The 19,486-nt window shown below is 36.1% G+C and overlaps 3 protein-coding genes across 4 annotated transcripts; all 3 read right to left on the minus strand.

Moving 5' to 3' along the window:
* Nucleotides 1–235: 235 nt before the first annotated feature.
* On the minus strand, nt 236–3,621 carry LOC145597523 (probably inactive leucine-rich repeat receptor-like protein kinase IMK2). Its single transcript, XM_081653712.1, has 2 exons — nt 1,593–3,621; nt 236–1,213 (listed from the first exon to the last, which is right to left on the minus strand). Exons 1-2 carry the CDS (start codon nt 3,304–3,306, stop codon nt 606–608), a joined length of 2,322 nt encoding a protein of 773 aa, XP_081509838.1. The 5' UTR covers nt 3,307–3,621; the 3' UTR covers nt 236–605.
* A 7,648-nt stretch (nt 3,622–11,269) lies between these two features.
* On the minus strand, nt 11,270–12,297 carry LOC145597524 (PRA1 family protein B4-like). The gene has a single exon (XM_081653714.1). It carries the CDS (start codon nt 12,160–12,162, stop codon nt 11,476–11,478), a length of 687 nt encoding a protein of 228 aa, XP_081509840.1. The 5' UTR covers nt 12,163–12,297; the 3' UTR covers nt 11,270–11,475.
* Nucleotides 12,298–13,680: 1,383 nt separating this feature from the next.
* On the minus strand, nt 13,681–18,850 carry LOC145598027 (uncharacterized). 2 transcript variants are annotated; one of them, XM_081654313.1, is made up of 4 exons: nt 18,656–18,850; nt 14,337–14,537; nt 14,185–14,250; nt 13,681–13,956 (listed from the first exon to the last, which is right to left on the minus strand). In XM_081654313.1, exons 1-3 carry the CDS (start codon nt 18,764–18,766, stop codon nt 14,197–14,199), a joined length of 366 nt encoding a protein of 121 aa, XP_081510439.1. In that variant the 5' UTR covers nt 18,767–18,850; the 3' UTR covers nt 13,681–13,956; nt 14,185–14,196. The 2 variants fall into 2 exon arrangements, with proteins under 2 accessions (XP_081510439.1, XP_081510440.1); XM_081654314.1 differs by lacking the exon at nt 14,185–14,250 and having other exon boundaries at nt 18,656–18,845.
* Between the last annotated feature and the right edge of the window lie 636 nt (nt 18,851–19,486).

The raw sequence follows: 19,486 nt of genomic DNA on the forward strand, positions 1-19,486 counted from the left end.
AAGCTCACAAGTATTATCTACCTTAATAGCATAATTAGCATTGGTCTGGAATTTTGATATACTGCATGATGTTTCTGATGAGGGTATGTACATTCGCGACCATTCATTGATCGATTGTATCTTAAAACCTTTTTCAGATGCTGCCTGTGCTAACACTACCGGTTTTGCTGCTACTAGCTTATAAGTTGAACATTTCATTTACATGACCTCTTCATTCAAATTTGCACTCTTTTTAGTCTTTTCACATGTATCATAATACTTAAATACAAATAGTCTAGAAATGTAGTCCTCTGCTACATTGGTAAACACAGGAACGACTAAAGCATAGAGAATATTTAACTGAAATACCTCAAATTCATTGATTTTGTGTATTTAACTGAAATACCTCAAATTCATTGATTTTGTGTATACAAAACTACATTTCTTACAGCATATCTTACAGTGTGTTTTGACCTTATTACCCATGTTTAAAGAATAAAAAATGCCACATCTATAACAAATACAACTATTGATCCTATAACATAAGGCCTATATACTCAAACAGAAAATGTATACAATATATCACAAGTATTTATATAGTTCAAAAAACCCAACTTGAATTCAGATCAGTGATGGCTTTTCTCTGCAGATTCCTCAGGAGTTTCAGCAATGAGCTTAGGATTAATCTCCTCTAACTGCTGAAGAACCTGCTGAACATCCGGCCTCGCATCAGGCGAAGGATCAACCAAGTGCAAGGCCAATTTCAATGTGTTAAGCATTTCATCCCCTGTAGTTGAAACATCCCTCATCAGCTCCAAATCAAAAACCTCATTAGTCCACTCTTCCTTGACAGTTGATGCAACCCACTGCGGCAAATCTAAACCGTCAACTGACTCATTAGGAGACTTTCCTGTCAAGAGCTCCAATATGATCACCCCTAGACTGTAGATGTCGGTTTTAGTAGTCGCCTTCTTAGTCTTTGGAAGCTCAGGTGCGCGGTAACCTGCTGAACCAGCGGTGGCAATCACATTGGTGTTTGCAGAGTCAGTCATCAGCCTGTGAATCCCATAATCAGATATTCTGGGGTTGTTTTGCTCATCTAGGTATACATCAGTTGATGTGAGACTTCCATGAACTAAGCTCTCTTGGCTATGGATATAGTTCAGTCCACGTGTTACTCCTATCGCGATCTTCATCCTTGTTGGCCAATCGATTGTTGTTTCAGGTCCTCGAGCTGCAAAAAACATCCCAATTATATGTACAAGATCAGATTATAATATAGGAAACTTGGTCACCAGAATTAAATTTCAACATAAAAAGTAAAGTTCACAGTGAAGTGTTAGACTAAAGATCAACCTTTTATACTATCACCTTAGTCATATAAAACATCCCAAATTATATGTATTAGGTCATAATATAGGGAGCTTGATCACCAAAATTAAGTTTCAACACGAAAAGAAAAGTTCACAATGATATTAGACTACACAAAAATAACCTTATATACTATCAACTTAATCATATAAAACACAATCTATAATTACAAGATTTCCTAGCATTATAATATACTTCAAAAACAGAAGACATGAAAAATATATATTAGACTTGCTGCTTACCATGAAGAAAGGAAGACAGACTACCCTTAGACATGTAGTCAAAAACCAGCAGCTTCTCTCCTTTAGGTCCCAAGTAATAGGCCCTAAGAGGGAGTAGATTCGGGTGGCGAATCCTTCCAAGTGCAGCAACCTCTATCTCAAACTCTTTCGGGGTCTTTGCAAGCTTCTCCCTAAGCCTCTTAACCGCGACTTGATTACCATCCTCGAGTGTGGCCTTATACACGGTTCCATAAGGGCTCTTCCCCATGATCTCAGCAGTTGCACACAGCAAATCATCAGCTGTAAACACAAATGGTCCATCGAACAGCACCAATTTACCGCCATTCGGTCCGGTTTCAGCACTTGCTCCTGCAGCACCTGCAGCAAAACCCTTCTCAACTCCAGCAGACTTGCCATTCCTAGCTTTAGCACCTGCTCTTTTCCTGAACAAACAAAACAGCAAAACACAGCAAAGTACAAACAATATTGCAAGAAGTGCTCCAACAATAATCAAGATTATATCCTTTGTGCTCAATCTTCTATGATGGTGCTTTGGTTTTTCACTAGATAATGGGCTCATTGATGGGGTTTCAGCTGGTGTTGCTGCAATACATGGAGTTGAAGGACTAAACCCACATAACTCAATGTTTCCTACAAATGAAGATGAATTGAATCGTTTCGAAAGGCGGTCCGGAACTTGGCCGGAGAAAGAGTTGTAGGAAACATTAAAAGAGGTCAAATTGGAAAGATTTTCGAGTGATGCAGGAATTTCTCCTGTGAAGTTGTTCTCTGACAAATCAAGGAGACTAATCCTAGAAAGATTACCAATTGAAAGAGGAATATCTCCTGTAAGATGGTTTTTCTTGAGATTAAGAGATGACAAATTCTTCAAACCAGCCAATTCTTTGGGAAAACTACCATTAAACTTGTTATAACTCAAAGATAATTCCTCAAGATTACTCAACTTGCCCAAAGAATGTGGGATAGCCCCATTGAAAGAATTATGATCAAGAGTAAGTGACCTTAAATTTTGGGTACCCCAAGAAATTGGGATTGATCCAGAAAGATTATTACTCTGAAGGGCAAGATAAACCAAAGAAGAAGAAAGAGCAAAACCTCGAGGAATCGAACCTGAAATCGAGTTATAACTCAAATTAACCCTAAAAATCCTAGGAGAATTAACAAGATTAACAGGAATAGACCCAATTAGAAGATTATTACTAAGATCAATAGCTTGAATTTGAGGAGAGTTCCCAATTGAAGCTGGGATAACCCCAGAAAATCGATTATTGAACAAATAAAGACCTCTAAGATTAGGGAGAGACCCTATAGAAGAAGGGATAGTACCCCCAATAAGATTATCATGAAGACTAAGCTTTCTAAGCTCTTTAAATTGACCAATTTTGTTAGAAATTCTTCCTCCTAAAACCTTGAATGGAAGTTGTATTGCTACCACTTGTCCCTTGACACACCTGATGCCGGCCCAGCTACCGGAGCATGCTCCATTTCTAGTACCATTCCAGCTCTTAAGCGCGCCGCGAAGATCAATGAGCTCACGCTTAAACGCTTGTAGTGCTTGAAAATCAGAAAGTGTGATAGTTACACCATCATTTTGTTGTCCTGTTACAAAATTGGGTGAAATGCATAGTAGATGAAAAATTGAGTATAGTAATGAAAATTTAAGCAAATTTAAGGCTACCCCTTTATGTTTTCGTATAAAATGAAAATCACCCATTAATCAAAATCTAACAAAAATGCACAATCTAACAAAAATGAATGAATTTATATGGATAAATAGTGACTAATAATATGGTAAGAAATAAATAAAGAAAGAATAAGTTAGATTTGTTTTGTTGTCTTCTCTTTTGATGTTGTTAGAAGAGAAGAGAAGAGAAGAGAAGAGAAGAGAAAGAAAGACAGAGAAAAAGACAGTAGAAAGATTTCATGGGAGAAATGGGGAGTATGAAAGGGAGTGATATGGGAGGATTTTGAGTAGATTACAACGGCTAGTTTTGGTGTTTTTAATTTTTATTTTAAGATTGAAGAAAGAAAGAAATAAAAATAGTTTATAAAAAATAATGAAAATGTTGAATGAGGGTTTCAGGAGAGAGTCAGTTTTAACGGGTTGATGCGTAGAAAATTTGAAGTGGGGTTAAGTTGGGGAAAGGTCAGGTCACGGGAGAATGGTATCACTTGATAACGGCTCTTTGTGAATGGGTCAGGAGTCAGGACTATAATTAACAACTTGATTAATTATTGAGTTATTCCAATACAGTAATTTAATTTTTTATTTTTATATTTTTAACTTTTTTAATAAAAAATAAAAAGTTTCTGAATTTGTTGAAATGCCTAGCTATTCTTTTTTGGTCAAGTAGATCACTAGATGAGCATCTTCATAAAAAATCAGATTAGTATTATTAGATTGTGTTGGACTTTTTTTTGTTCGCAGATTAGAGTTTTTAGAGACGATTTGAGGATGGAAATTCCCTTACTCTATTATAGTATCACACACTCCGAAAATATCATAAAGGCTAAATACGGAGTAATAATTTTCCTTTTTTTGAGAAAGTTTGGTACCAATACTTCTCTAATGTCATTTCTTGAAGCGTAATTTATCAAATATATTTGTTCAAAATAAAAGAAAATGTGAAAATAACAAAGTATTGATGACAAATATCAAACTAACCATACAAGAACTGTTCGATATGATTAGAAATTTGGTAGTATTAGCTACTTCATCCATCACTAAATAATATTATTCCATATACTAAAAAAAGAAAAGGAAAATGCTACATGCATCCCTTTAGAACGCTTTAGGATTAATTACACTAATTTACGTGTATTTTTGTCATGAATTCCTAAATTTATACTACTTCGTATTTAAGAAGTGTATTTAATACTTACAAAAAAATTACGGAGTATTAATATTTTAAAAGATTGCCATGGGCCTTAATTGATTAATTTTTGCTTGCAACCTCATATGCTCTTTTATCTACCTCTACCCCCATTAATTAAGATTAGTGATGTGAGGCAATTTTTTTTTAAATAAGGAGAATACAAGGTTAAATTTAAGAAATTACAAAGTCTAAGCAACTATACTAGGCTCCCTTGGAGCTAAAACAAGGCATATGGATATCATCATATCATCAAACTTGATGACTTCATGAGATAAATGACCTCGATAAAACGAACCATTATTCCTAAGAATAGGAGTATCTAGCTAATGGCTAGCACTACCAAAAAGAAACAAAAAGATGCTATTTTTAAAAGCAACACATGACGCCATAGATATAATCGTACTCTGTAGTAAAAACATATGAGAAACAAAAGTAATTCCAGTAGAATCAGCTTAAAAACAAGCACTCATGACCAACTTTTTGGATAGATGCTAATATTCAAATTATAAGAATCTAGTCAAGGGTTAATGGCACTTGCCTCAATACATTTAACGGTAGATTTTACTGCCTCAATTGGCTTTAAGCCTTCAACTAATTATTTTTATTTTAACTAGGGCAGTTAACGCGCGCGATGCGCGCGCATAGCTAGTCACATCTAGAAGTTCTTTCGGCTTGGTCTTAACATCACAAATTTAGTTGTTGACATAATTAATGACAAAAAAAAAAATATGTAAACAATTATGTTTATGAGTATAAATGTCCAACACAACTAACATTAAAGCATGAGAGCAAATAAGTACATAATTAAATATTTTAGGGGGTATAATTGTCCAAACACTATTCATTAAATAACCTTGTACATATTAATTAGGGTATATATGTAAATACACATTTTAAAGGGTATAATTGGCATTACACTATTCATAAGAGTAATTTTCTACTTTTTATAAGGTAGGGATTGTTGCACATAGTTTGGTAGTAACCTAATTTTAAAAGTAAATATGTGGCACCGAAACAATTTGTGCAATTGTGCTTAGTCATATTTATAGATTGAAAATAGTATAGTGCACCCGGAAAGAACATTAGGCTTATTTTAAAGAACATGAGGAAAAAAAAACATACGAGTGTTTGAAAAGAACATGCTAGTATTTGAAAAAGAACATGCATAATAATGTTCAACAAAAGAACATGTTTGTGTTTGACAAAGAACATGGCTTCCGAAAAGAACATTAGGCATATTTTAAAGAACATGGAATAAAAAGAACATGTTAGTGTTTGAAAAAGAACATGCATAATAGTGTTCAACAAAAGAACATGTTTGTGTTTGACAAAGAACATGGCCTCCTAAAAAGAACATTAGACATATTTTAAAGAACATGGAATAAAAAGAACATGTCAGTGTTTGAAAAAGAACAAGCTAGCGTTTGAAAAAGGAAAATTTCACGGGAATAATCCAACCTTTAGCTCGTTCTCCTAAAATAATCCAACCTTTTGATTAACCCTCAATAATCTTAAGTTTACTACTTATTCTCTCTTACCGAGCCTTTTTGACCGGTAACCTGAACTTCAGGTTGCTTTTTTTAATTTATTTTTATTTTCCTTAATTTCCCCTGCCTTCTTCCTTCTCCCCTCTTCAACACCAATTCAAGCTTCCAGCCATTAACAATGGCTCCTTCACCTCTCTCAACCTTGCTGCGACCGTGCACCACCTCACTTCACTGTAACTTAGCCACCGCTACCTCCGCCACCACTAACCCTACCCAAACCCACTCTTACCAGACTCAAAACCACCAATCCCACCTAGTCGAAACCACCCATACCCGAATTCACCACCCCAACCCATACCCGAAACCCCAATTCTACCTACCCAGAGCATGAAACCCCAACTCCCACCGATTTCCTTCTCTTTTCTCCCTCTCAATTGAATTTTGGGCTGAATTGGGGCGGCCCTAAGCCGTTCATGTTGTGGTTGTTGTTTTCGGTTGTGTTGTGGGTGGGTCATGGATGTTGTGATGAGTGGTGACGTCGGTGGTTGTTTGTGGTGGTTACAGGCGGTGGTGTTTGTCAGTTTGTGGTGGTTATAGGCGGTGGTGTTTCTGGTGTTGTGATGGTGTGTTGAGTGGTGTTGGTGGGTGTTAATGGAGGAAGGAAGAGGAAAGGGAAACAAACAGAGGGGAAGGAGATAGAATTTTTTTTTTTTTTAATTTTCAGAATTTGAATTTATTATTTAAATTTAAAATAAAAATTTGACCAATCAGAAATTGCCACGTGGATGTAACCGGTTGAAAAGGTTAAGGTAACCTGCTGGGGTTGCTAAGAGAAAATATATGGTAAACTTAGGATTATTCAAGGTTAATCAATAGGTTGGATTATTTTGGGAGAATGAGACAAAAGTTGGATTATTCTTGTGAAATTTTCCGTTTGAAAAATTAACCTTGCTTGGTTATCTTCCAGTTGGCTTCAATTCGTTACTATTCTTCTTTCTCCTCCAATTGTTCTTTTTTGAACAACCCTGTACTTCATAGCTTTAATTAATTTTTTTTTTTTTTAAAAAAAAACCCCCCAAATTCACAAAATTAAACACTTTGACTTTAAAATTATTGACGAAAAATAATTTGCATGTACAAAATTTATATTTACAATTTGCTTGAATCCACCATTTATTCAAGTTTGAAGGTTGAATTGTTGAAATAAGTTCAATTTTTTTCTTGGGTTTCACTTTAAAGATGAAAAATTTTGCTATTTTGAATTTTTTTTTAAAATAGAAAAAGATAGAGAGAAAAGTTCTAGAGAGAAAATGAGTACTTTAGAAATGATTTTTACCCAAACAATAGAAGAAGTACCAGTATTATGAGATTGACAGCAAAGTGAGACCAATTTGAAACCTTCATTGAAATTCTTAGATGAAAATGATGGTGTAAAGGAGAGAGAAAATTTGCAGCAAGAAAGAAAGTGATAGGAAGGAAAAGAGGAATGAGAAATTGCAGGAGAAGAGAGTGATGGATTTGCAGTTGCAAGAAAATAAAAACATGTTTATTTTTTACCCATGTTCTTTTAAATATACTAAATGTTCTTTTGGGTGCACCAACCACAAATTATTTATATATGGTTAGAAGCGGAAATATTAAGCACTGAGAAGCATACCATTTATTAAATTGATTGGTGGTAACATCAGTTTTATAAACCACCGAGTAGGCGAGTACCTTAACTTCTAAAGGATTATCTAATTTTTAATGTCTAATTTTTCAGAAAGTTCAACTTGCTTATAATTCATTTTCGGCAACTTAATACTACCAGTCTACCATTTCACACCCATTGAGCCAACAACATATATTATTTTCTACTCAGTCTGTGTTACTTAATCAATTTTTTTACACTCACCCCAGCCCTTGCTATCATTCTTACTTTGTCGACTTTTACCTTAGTTGTGTTTGTATACTACCTCCGGTCCACTTTACTAGCAACTTTGAGGGTGATTGCGGAGGCCGAGGCAAAAGATTATAAGCATGATTATTGAAAGATAAGGGTATATGCTTAATTTTTAATTCAACCTTAAAATAAAATAAAATTCAATTAAATTTATTTTAATTTACCCATCACTACCGGCACCACCTAGCTGCACAGAAAACACCCACCGGCCACCACCACCACCACCTACCACCGAACCCAGCCACGACCACCAACCCAGCCACGACCACCAACCTAGCCACGACCACCACACCAACGACCAAACCCAGACCACGACCACTAACCTACGACCACACCCAGCCACGACCACCAACCCAGCACACCGACACAACCAACCCAACAGACCCCAGGCCACCGATCTTAGACCACGCCGACACAAACAACACCGAAACCACCAACCTCAACCCACCGATTTGAAACCCACGAGGCCAACGATCTTAGTCCACGCCGCCGCCGATCTTAAACCACGAGGAAGGAGAGGAGAGAGAAACCCACCAACAATCTGAAACCACCCCAAACCCACAGACCCACAAATCCACAAACCCACGAACCCACAAACCCAGCAACCGATTTCCTAGCTCGCCACCAGAAGGAAATGCAGTGAACACTCGCAAAGGACTCTGCCGAATTGTCGCTGGAAAATTCCTTCGACGTCAAACTCTTAAAGTCGCCGGAAATCGCCCCTAAAATTTGATAAAACTCACCGAAAATCGCCGCTGAAATCAAGACAAGTTGAAGGAGGAGAGAAAAAAAAAATGGGGATGAGGAAGAAGATGTAGAAATTTGATGATGGTGATGAGGAGGAAGATGAAGGTGGCTGAAATTCCCAAAGTGGTTGATTAGATGGAAAGGGGTTGATTTTGGTGAAAATAATCAACTTAATTCATGTTAGGGTTTAAGGTAATTAGATAAAATCAGTTTTTTAATTAGGGCGTTTTAAAATAAAAGTAAGGGTAAAATGGTAACTTTACCACTAAAAAGTTACTAAAAAAGAAAATAAATGGGAAAGTTGCAAGTAATGTGGACCAGCCCAAAAAGGAAATAGTTGCAAGTAAAATGGACCGGAGGTAGTATATCTTTTTGTATCATAGAGGACAATACTAACCTACGAGGCTTATATGTCATCACACTCTCCTCTGGCATCGATGGTTAAGTATTGGCGCATAACAACTATATGTTTTAGAAACATATAGGATGACAAAATGTACCACTATAGCCTAATAAGTGACATGTGATAGGTATTTTAGGAGAAAATAATCGACACAACATGACAAAAAGTACCACTACATGCATAATAGTACACTAAAAATACTATTAATACAGCTTATACTTTAATTGTACATTATATTACACAAAAATGTAGCACGGTAGAAAAAACATCAAATGAAAAAAATAAATAAAACCCCATAATGCCCTCCTACATATAGGTGGCATTACATTACTTCGCATACTAAATGCATTCCATTGTGGTAGAAATAAAGATACGGAGTAGTCATGATTGAGATTAGGGGACAAATACGAATATGGTTATGCTGATAATCATTTCTTAACGTTCAAATGAGATTCATGATAAGAATAGTGCTGTAAATAAAATTCAAACGGCTAGCATTAGATACATTGTACAAAGATCTTACCAGCTAAGTTTGCTACTACAACATTTACAATTCTGTACCAACCACTGATACAAACGGAGTACCAAGTTGGCAAATTCCAACTACCAGTAGCATTGCCACTGGCTGATGGAATGCTGGTGTCACCGTCTCACGGACAACATATTTTACCTGTACTCACCCACATTGGTTAACCTGGCTTCATCATATAACAAACACAACCTATTTTAACTATACAACTCTAGCTAACGAGTTGCCAAGAAAATGCTACTCTTTAAGAACTAGATGTAAGAGTGAGGCCAATGGATGACCTGGTCATTGGTCATAAGGAGAGAGAGAGGAGTTTTAATATTAAAAAAATGAAACAAAGAAAAAATTGGATGAGAGAGAGTCATGACCTGGTCTTGAAGATGACCAAGCTCAAATTTTGGTCATGAAAATGTTAATGACAAGTGGCAGTCTATTATTAGTTGAAGAAAAAGGCAAACTTATTTTGGGGTATGGTAAAAGTAGGAGAGAGAAAATCATAACCAAAGTTATTTTGGGCAACCATTGGGAGTCTTTGGTCATGGTTGGTCATGTGACTTGGTCATGGATGAGTAGAAAGAGAAAAAAAATTATATAATAATCCATGACCAAATTTTTTAGGTCATCCATTGGGTATGCTCTAAGAGGTCAGGACTCAGGAGCACAGAAACTCTGATACAGGAAGGAAACTTTTAGTAAAGCGGGAAGCAAGCCACCAAACATATAGTGCCTAGCATCAGTTGCAACTAGAAAGAATACAACCAATTTTACAAACAACATTACACCCCTATGCCTCCTCACTAAAGCACCTCAATAGCAGCCAGAAAAAAATCATCCAACCGACATCATAGCATCGTACTACACCCTGGGAGTCCAACAAGGCAGCAACCTTTAGCAAACATCAGCATTATCCCTTTTGCCTTAATAAAGCACCCCAATAGAAGAATGTACAGAAATCATCTGATTAACATTATAATATCAACCTACACTCAACAAGGCAACATCCTTTTGTCAAACCACATCAATATTACACCCTTATGCCTTACGAAAGCACCCCAATAGCAGCCAGAAATCATCCAACCAATATCATAGCGTCAACCAATATCATACCGTTGTCTTACAACCTGCCCTCAAACACCCATTAACATTACAACACCCCTATGCCTAAAAAAAAACACCCAGTAGCAGCCGGATATCATCCAACCGACATTATAACACCACAATGCATCCTACGCCCAAAACAAGGCAAACTACCTTTTTACAAACAACATTATCAATACCCTCATCGGCCCTATCCCTCTCTAAAGCACCCTGAGACGAGGACATGATCAAGAACTAGATAAGAGACATTCTGATCCTACATTGTCCAATCTCATTGTTCACTTCCATATGTTTCAATTACTGCAGAGTTGAATAACTACGAGTACTAGTTAGATCAGAAGAAGAGAAAACTGCACCCTCAAACAAACTTGAGATTCCAAATTCCTAATGCACTTTATTCCAATTCTCTCCTCTAACTCGAAATCTCGAATATGTTTCTAGATTCTTCAGAATTAACAATTCACACACATATAATCATTGTAAGATTCTTCACAATTAACAATTCACACACATATGATCATTGCAATGAATTCGTTCAACGAAAATCAATAATTTCGTGTAAATATCATTCAACAGATTACTGAACCAGGTAATATGAACATCCAACAAAAAAATTCATATTCATATGTACTACTATAACAGATCCGTAATTAGATTGATACAAATTAAGGAAAATTTCCCTATTCTAAGATCTCAATTATAAAACAAACAAAAAAAAACATAAAAAATAACATTGATCTGATCTGAAATTCCCAAAGACGATCAAGAAATTACCCAAATCCAATCCGATTCGAACCCAGATCAAACACGGGAAGCGGCAACAGCAGGAGCAGCAGCAAACGCAGCATTCCTAGTAGTCGCACCAAGGAAAGACAAAAACCCAGTAGTTTCAGCACCAGAATCCTGATCATCAAGAAACAAATCCTCCGGCGCCCTAAAAGCACCATGAACACAAACAATCGCCGCACCAAGAACAAACGCATACATCAACACAGATCCAACATTGGTCAAGAAGATCAACACAATACTCAAAATCACAAGAATCCCAAGCGTCTCACGATCGGAATACGTGCGACCGAGGATAACGAGAGGACGATCGGCGGGTTTGAAGAGGTAAGCGAAGGACCAAGCGGCGAGGAGGAAGGCGAGGGTGAGGAGAGAGAAAGGGTGGGTGACGAGGGAGAAGCCGACGATTAAGGCGAGGAAGGCGAGGTAGTTGACGCGGAAGTAGGAGTAGTTTTTGCGGATGCGGGTGGTGGCTTCGGCGAGGGATTCGGGTTTGGAGAAGGCGGAGCGGTCGACGAGTTCGGTCCAAGGGCGGCCTTGGGAGTAGCCGTCTTTGACTTGGTCGGAGAGGCGGGTGATGAAGGAACGGAATGTGGGGGTGGCGATGGGTGGGTCGGAGGATTGTGCGGTGGTGGTGGAGATTGTGGCGGGGGTTGATTGTGGGGTGGAGATTGGGAGGATTGGTGGTGCTGAGGTTGCCATTGTTGCGGAGTTTGAGCTTTTTTTAGAGAGAGAATATTGGGGTGGTGAAGAGAGAGAAAGTAAATGGGTGAAAGGAGGAATTGGGGGTTATATGGGTGAATTGGTAATTTCGTGGAGGGTGGGGAGAGATCTGGGAAGGGAAACTTGGAGATTAAGGGTGGAGGTGTTGATGTTGAGATGGCAGTTGATGAATGGATGGATTGCCGATGAACCGACGAAATTTGATATATACGTGATACTTTACGCGTTTTACAATTTGTTTTTTTTTTTTAAAAAAAAAAAAATTACAATTTGGGTTTAATTAAGGGTATTTTTGTTAATTTTGTAAGAAAATTGTAGTAAAGGTTATGTAATTCCTCCAATCCTATTGGTTTGATGCAATTTTTATTATGTGGACATGTGGTAGTTTTTTTTTTTTAAACATACTCGTAGATGATTAGATCTTGCTAACAAACGCCTCGGGCGCTAGATAAACATTTTAAATACTTTCAAAAATGGTACTCCGTATTAATTTGGAAAAAATCGTGTCAAAATTACGTGCCTATTGGTGTAATTAATGTTCATTTTAGTTTTTTTTTTTTTTTTTTTCCTCTCTAACGGCCTAAGACGTTTGTTAGCTTTTGCCATACAATTAATACGGAGTATGGAGTATACTTTCATTAGCTTTTCCTCTTTTTGTTTTTTTTTTTTATTTTTTATTTAAGGTTAGATGAAGGTCCGATCATGCTAGACAATTTTTTTTTTTTTTTTTTTTTTTTTTTTTTTTTTGAGGAATGCTAGACAATTTGAGATAATAGAGGAAATGTAAGGAAATTCCATCTCCCATATTGTCACTAGTGAAAAAAATTTATTATAATGAAATAATATTGTACTTTGATTATTTTTCTTAAAATTTTAGAAAGATACAATAAAATTACCCTTGAAAGGATACTTAAAGATACAATAAAATTTTTAAAAAATAAAATATTTTGTATCATTCAATCATCCGTAAGACAAAAGTGATCAGAAATTTTTTAACACATCCTATAATAAAGTTGTCACAATATAAACCTAAAGTCTACATATAGTATTCAAATGAAATTACACTACGTTTATTTAAGTCTAAATCTTCATTCTCTTACAACAAGAACCGGTAAGACAGGAATAGGCACAACACACACCACAAGTGTAATTTAGCTTGGCATGATGGCAAGTGTAATTAAGAGCGTTGCAAATATGCAATTATGCATGCATGACACAAAACCAGCCCTAAAGCACACATGTTGCTACAACCCTTCTCTAGTATCAAAATCTGACAGGCCAACACGCTGATTGCTTGTGATTATCACTGATTCACTGATACTTATCTACGATTGGTTTTCTTTAATCTGCTGTGTAAGATCATTCTAATGTAAAATTTAAATTAGTTATTTTGTCTAGCAAACTAATATGCGCACTATCTAAAAACATCGTGATTATGTCATCGAATAGTAGTACTTGGGAATTGATGAAACAGTTTCAATGCATGGCCCCTGAGAAGAAGAGAAAGGAGTAGGCCTCCATCATTATACGACTTAGAAGGGGTAAAATACTAACATTTGCAACTGCATAACAGATGTTCCAATACGAAGGCAAGGTTAATTACATTGTCTTCATTGATTAAGCCACAGGGCTAGATAATATCCTTCTACCTGGTAAATACAGAAATATTTCCATGATACGGCTTCAGCTGGAGGGGAAGTTGTAGATGTAGGCCATATCCTTCAACCATACGTGCATTTAGAAGGTCGAACCATTCCAGCCAAAAAAGGAACCCTGCAAAAGTTAGGGAAAAAAGTACATTCAATCAATATGCAAGATGATGATATACGAAGTATTAGTTACTGAAGTATGTCAGTACTTCAGACTGCAAATTCTTTGCTCCCCTGCCCCTTAACCATGGAACATGAAATTTTGGGAAATAGCAATATGAAAGATTGGAGAAAAATAAGGGAAATGTGAGCTTAGAGCTCTTAAGATAACTTTAGATGGTGAAATGTTTACATGTTCTATTGGCTAGCACTGGTGTAAAGCATGCAAACACTGTGCATGTTCTTGAATTGGATGGTCCTAAACAGCAGGAACAATGCAGTAATAAGATATGAGTGCATGATGGTCAGTCCACTAAGATGAACAAGACAATTAAGACAACTTGCCTTGGTGTCATAGAATTTGAGGAAGAAACGATCCTTGGGAACAGACAACTTGGTCTCGAGGATTGAGGCAATGGCAGCGCTCAATTTCTTGTTGGTCTCTGGATTCAGGCCACCAATGGAGACAAGTTCACCATATGCTGCAGGCTGCTCAGTTCCACCAAATGCCATTGGCACTGATCCTTTAAGCACCACCATAACATACTGCAATGTTTCACACCAGGTCGTTGGCCCATGTTATATGTCAAAGATGCATAACTTGAAAGAAGATAAAGCAAAGCAATCCACAAGGTCATTTCAGGCAAATTAACAACCTTGATCGTTTTCAGGTATTTAAACAAGATATTTAGAATCAAAACAAACTCAGGATAGAAAGTCCCACACATCAGCCAATTTAACAGTTCCAAATTAGAGCTTTCAAGACCAAAGATAGGCAGGAGCATCATTGACATTTCAGTATATGATAGTGGAATTGTTAATGTCAGACAGAGATTTACATGTGCTAGTGTAGATAACCTTACACATGATAAATTGTAGAGAATTTTTGTTCTTTTGTTAAGGATTGGGGACGTGGGGGGATCTCCAGGGTGTGAAGAAAAAATTGTGAGCAGAAAGGGGGAATACCCAGAAAACCAACAAACTAATATCAGGTGCTTATTTACATTACAAAAGCAAACAACCACTGCCCTGTTCCCTTTTCTGCCAGCAGATTAAGGGATGAGCATTTGGAGAACATCTGCCAGTATTTTTGTAGAATCATGGGTAGAAACAGAAGGTATGTCAGTTTATATTATGAGCTATCCTAGACAATGAAATGTACACATTTAAAAAAACTATTCTAAAATTACAGATAGCTGTAGGGGTCAGGATGACGACAGGCTTTTACTGTGAGATGTATTTCAAGGATTTAGCTTAGTTGAAATAAGCCAAGCATATCAAATCTATTAGGCAGACCTGCTATGTTGATTACTCAAGAGTCACAAAGCATCAAGAAATTAGAGAAAAATACATACACCTGAAGTTGTTTGAAAAAACCATTTATGTACTCTATTTTATTCTTGCATTGTAATATCATATTATTGAGTGTTCTTTGAAGTTGTTGTATAAACATTTTGATATTTTATAACTATATAATTATTAATATGTATTGTACTTGTATCAATTGTATGATGTAAAGTAAGCAATCAATATATAATCAGGTAATCAACAATTATTTCGCATAACCTAATCCATTTTGAATTATTTGTGGGTTAAGTATATGTGAGCTGAGTTTGAGTAACATCTTTAAATAAGTAGTAAACTGCTAAATGTCGTTGTGAAATTGCTTTACTTTGGACAACATTGCCCTTTATATGTATCTTTCAAATAATGTTCATTTTTAAAGTTATGTTGAACAGATATAGGAGCTATCAGCTATGTATGTCAATCACCACCCCATTTCTAACTTGTGCAAGTGGTTAATGTGACGATTGATTATGGTATTAGATTTAAATATCAATGGCGATTTAGACCATGTTAGTTTCATTATTATCAGTTCATATATTTAATGTTATAGTATCACTATTCTAAAATTACAGATAGCTGTAGGGGTCAGGATGACAACAGGCTTTACTGTGAGATGTATTTCAAGGATTTAGCTTAGTTGAAATAAGCCAAGCATATCAAATCTATTAGGCAGACCTGCTATGTTGATTACTCAAGAGTCACAAAGCATCAAGAAATTAGAGAAAAATACATACACCTGAAATTCACTTCTTTACACTTTCCAATGAAATTTTCTTATCAGAATAAGTACAAGGGACAGATTAGGTTATAGAAGAGTACATTATAACATTGACAAATTCCTCAAACGTTTACATGGTAAGGAAAGAAAAAAGTTCTTAAAGAAAGAGTGTTTCTGTCACCTTTCTTCATTGTTTCCACCTAATACACATGAATGACTTTCGTAATACAAATACTGATTACATCACCGGCTCTTATTGAACATAAGGAGCAATAGAACTTTGAAGCATAATAACAAAGAGTACAAGGGGTGATAACATAACATAAAATAACTGAAGCCTTAATCCCAAAGATGGGTTACAATTGCATGAACCAAGATATTATCTCCTACACTTGCCAACCGTGATTCTCTCCTTCCTTTCTCTTCTATCAAATGTTGTATGCTCTTGCAAACCCAACTTTTTCATGTCCTTAACTCCTTCCATCTATGTTATCTTTGGTCTTCTCCTTCCTCTTCCTTACTGGTGTATCTCCTAATCTCTGCCTCACATACCTAGACCAACACAACAGGTTCTCCCTTATTTTATCATCAGATGTCTGCAATTCTACTTTCCTTCTAGAATCTTCATTTTTAATAAAATCCTTTACGGTGTTCCTACATCTCAATTCTCAACATATGCATTTCCTCATATTTCTTGTACTATCCTTCTTAAATGCCCAACATTATAACCCATATAACAACATTGTTATGATAATTTTTCGATAAAATTCTCCCTATATTTTCAAAGGTATGATACAGTCACACAATACCCCAATTGCTGCTCTCCATATTTCCCAATGAGACTTAATCTTCTGGGTAACATCTTTGTTAATTTCTCCATTCTTCTACAAAAAAGAACCAAGGTAAAAGACCTGTTCATAGGCACTTCCTTACCATCCATTGATACTATATCCTCACACCTCACTTGACCTCCTCATAGTGCTAAACTACATTCCATGTATTTAGTCAATTAGTCCTACTCTGGGATTCTAACTTTTGACTTCATTGCTCCAAATTGGCATTAACCCAACTCTAGTCTTATCCATATGAACAATATCATCTGCAAATAGCATGCAGCAGCATGGTGTCTCACCTTATATAGATCTCGTTATATTATCTAATACTACTTCAAAGAAGAAAGGACTCAATGCCAACACTTGGTGTAGTCCGCATAAAAGGGAAATTCTTGTATAACAACGATAACACCAACATGAGTAATCAACTTCAAAGATTACGATGGTAAGAGCCTGTAAGATTATTTATTCACCAATCCAACACAACTCTTGATAACCAATTTACCAACATGCACATAAATAAAATGCAGTAGAGCTAGTCACTATTGATAGTGTTGCTAAAATCCTTACCAATCCTCAAAGCCTTTTAGCTTGAAAATATATTTTCAAGAGAATGAAGGTAGTAAGAATGTAAGATAACATAATAAAAGGGGTCTTTTGTTAAAAACGAACCAAATGAACTGGATGTTAAGATTACCATATCAATTCCAATGCAGGTTTATGGTCTAAGCAAGGAACAGAAGATACTTTGTGCACTATTACCCATATGGGCAAGGATCCTTGTACAGGTATGTTTGCAGAAAACGGAGGGATCTAGAAAAAGAAATTTCACATGTACAACAAGTCAAAAGTGCCCATTGCAACAAAGGTGAAGATATGATGTGACGTGAGATGAAAGAGCAGATGCCAAGTGACAAAACAAAACTGAAAAAGGAAAGGTAGTAAAGGGGAATTAGTGCCACTTTAATGGCAGCGAAAGGAGATTAATATCAATATTTTGAAACCTCTGATAAAAAAATGTCTTAATCTCCCTCGTCTTAGTCCCTTCTAATTTCTTCTTCCTTCAAAAAGTATTTTGGCAACTAATACATATTTCAAATTAAATAATTTGACAATATCATTAAGTACCACATGCCAACAAAGAAACTATTACTGCTAATTAAGCACTTACTACTAAATATGAGCCGATAAAAACAAGTTAACACCTCGATGCTTGATAAGACTACGATCACATAAACATTAGAACAAGCCTTCATAATTTAATCAATTCGACCACAAGGTACACCGATAATCTAATCAATCGCAGCTAATTTTGCACTCACATAAAACAATGTATGAACACTAACCATTCAATATTACAAATAATAATCCAACACAGCACAAACTAAACTTCAATTCAGATAATCATTCAAATCCATCAATACATTCTATCAGCATAATGCTAGCAAACAACGCCACTGAACCACGTCCAAAATCTCACCCCAAAATTCAACCATATACTCATAAAAATAACCACAAATTATGACAAATTCCATCATAAAGAACAAACAAACAATCTTATCATTATTAAAAAAATCTCGCATAATTCTGAACAATGCAAATGACTACTGAACAAGACCAAAGATTAATCCTTCATTTATCATCCATCACAATTATACCACAAATTTGAGGCATAAAAAACAAAATTCATAATAAAATCGCAAAAATAGCTCAAAAATTGGAAACTATCATAAACAAAAACGGAAAATGGAGGAGAGAGAAAATACAGCTTCAGGTTTTCCGATGAGTTTAGCGACGGCGGAGGTGGATTCGGAGAGGACGGAGGAAGTGTCGACGCCGTCAAGGTTGGCGTTGGTAGAAATGTTAAGGCACGGCATTTTCTGGTTCTTCTTCTTCTCCTTGAAAATGGAAATGATAATAACCAGTTGTGAAGTGTATAATCAATGAATCAGCAAAAACCCTTGATATTACACTATTTTGGAGTTGAATCAACGCTATTATCGAAACTTCCAGAAAATTATCGTTGTTTTGGACCATGTTTCTTGGGCTTTTTCAGAGTTGGGCTATCGTATAGACCGGGTATTGACATCATTTTCAAAAATTGACATGAACAATATGATACGAAAGACATGTAGAATGAAGCTAGCAAGTATGTTGTGTTGTATTCATGTTTGAAATTATATGGGTTGAGAAACTTCGATAATAATTTAACCCGTTTGACTAAACATGTTGTGTCGCCAGGTTAACCTACTTAATTAATCAAGTCATAAACAGTTGACGCTAACTCGCTCTTTTTGTATCTGATGCACACAATATTATTTTCTTGGAAAAATTCACTATAATAATCCCATCTATTTGCGATTTATTTTGAATAATCCCAACTATTGATTATTTTCTAACAGTGCTAACTTTGCCTCTTATTTTCTTCTAGTAGACCCAACCAGTCAACTACGGGTCAATAACCTGTTGTAACAAGTCATATGCCGTGTGTCAACACACGATTGGTCCAAAATAAAAATTAAAAAAAAACAAAAAAAAAATCAGCCTCCACCATCTCCTCTTCCCCGACCCTCGAAACAACCCCACCTCCTTTCCCC

The sequence above is a fragment of the Chenopodium album genome, chromosome 20 (genome assembly GCF_948465745.1).
Source record: "Chenopodium album chromosome 20, dcCheAlbu1.1, whole genome shotgun sequence".
NCBI classification, from domain to species: domain Eukaryota; kingdom Viridiplantae; phylum Streptophyta; class Magnoliopsida; order Caryophyllales; family Amaranthaceae; genus Chenopodium; species Chenopodium album.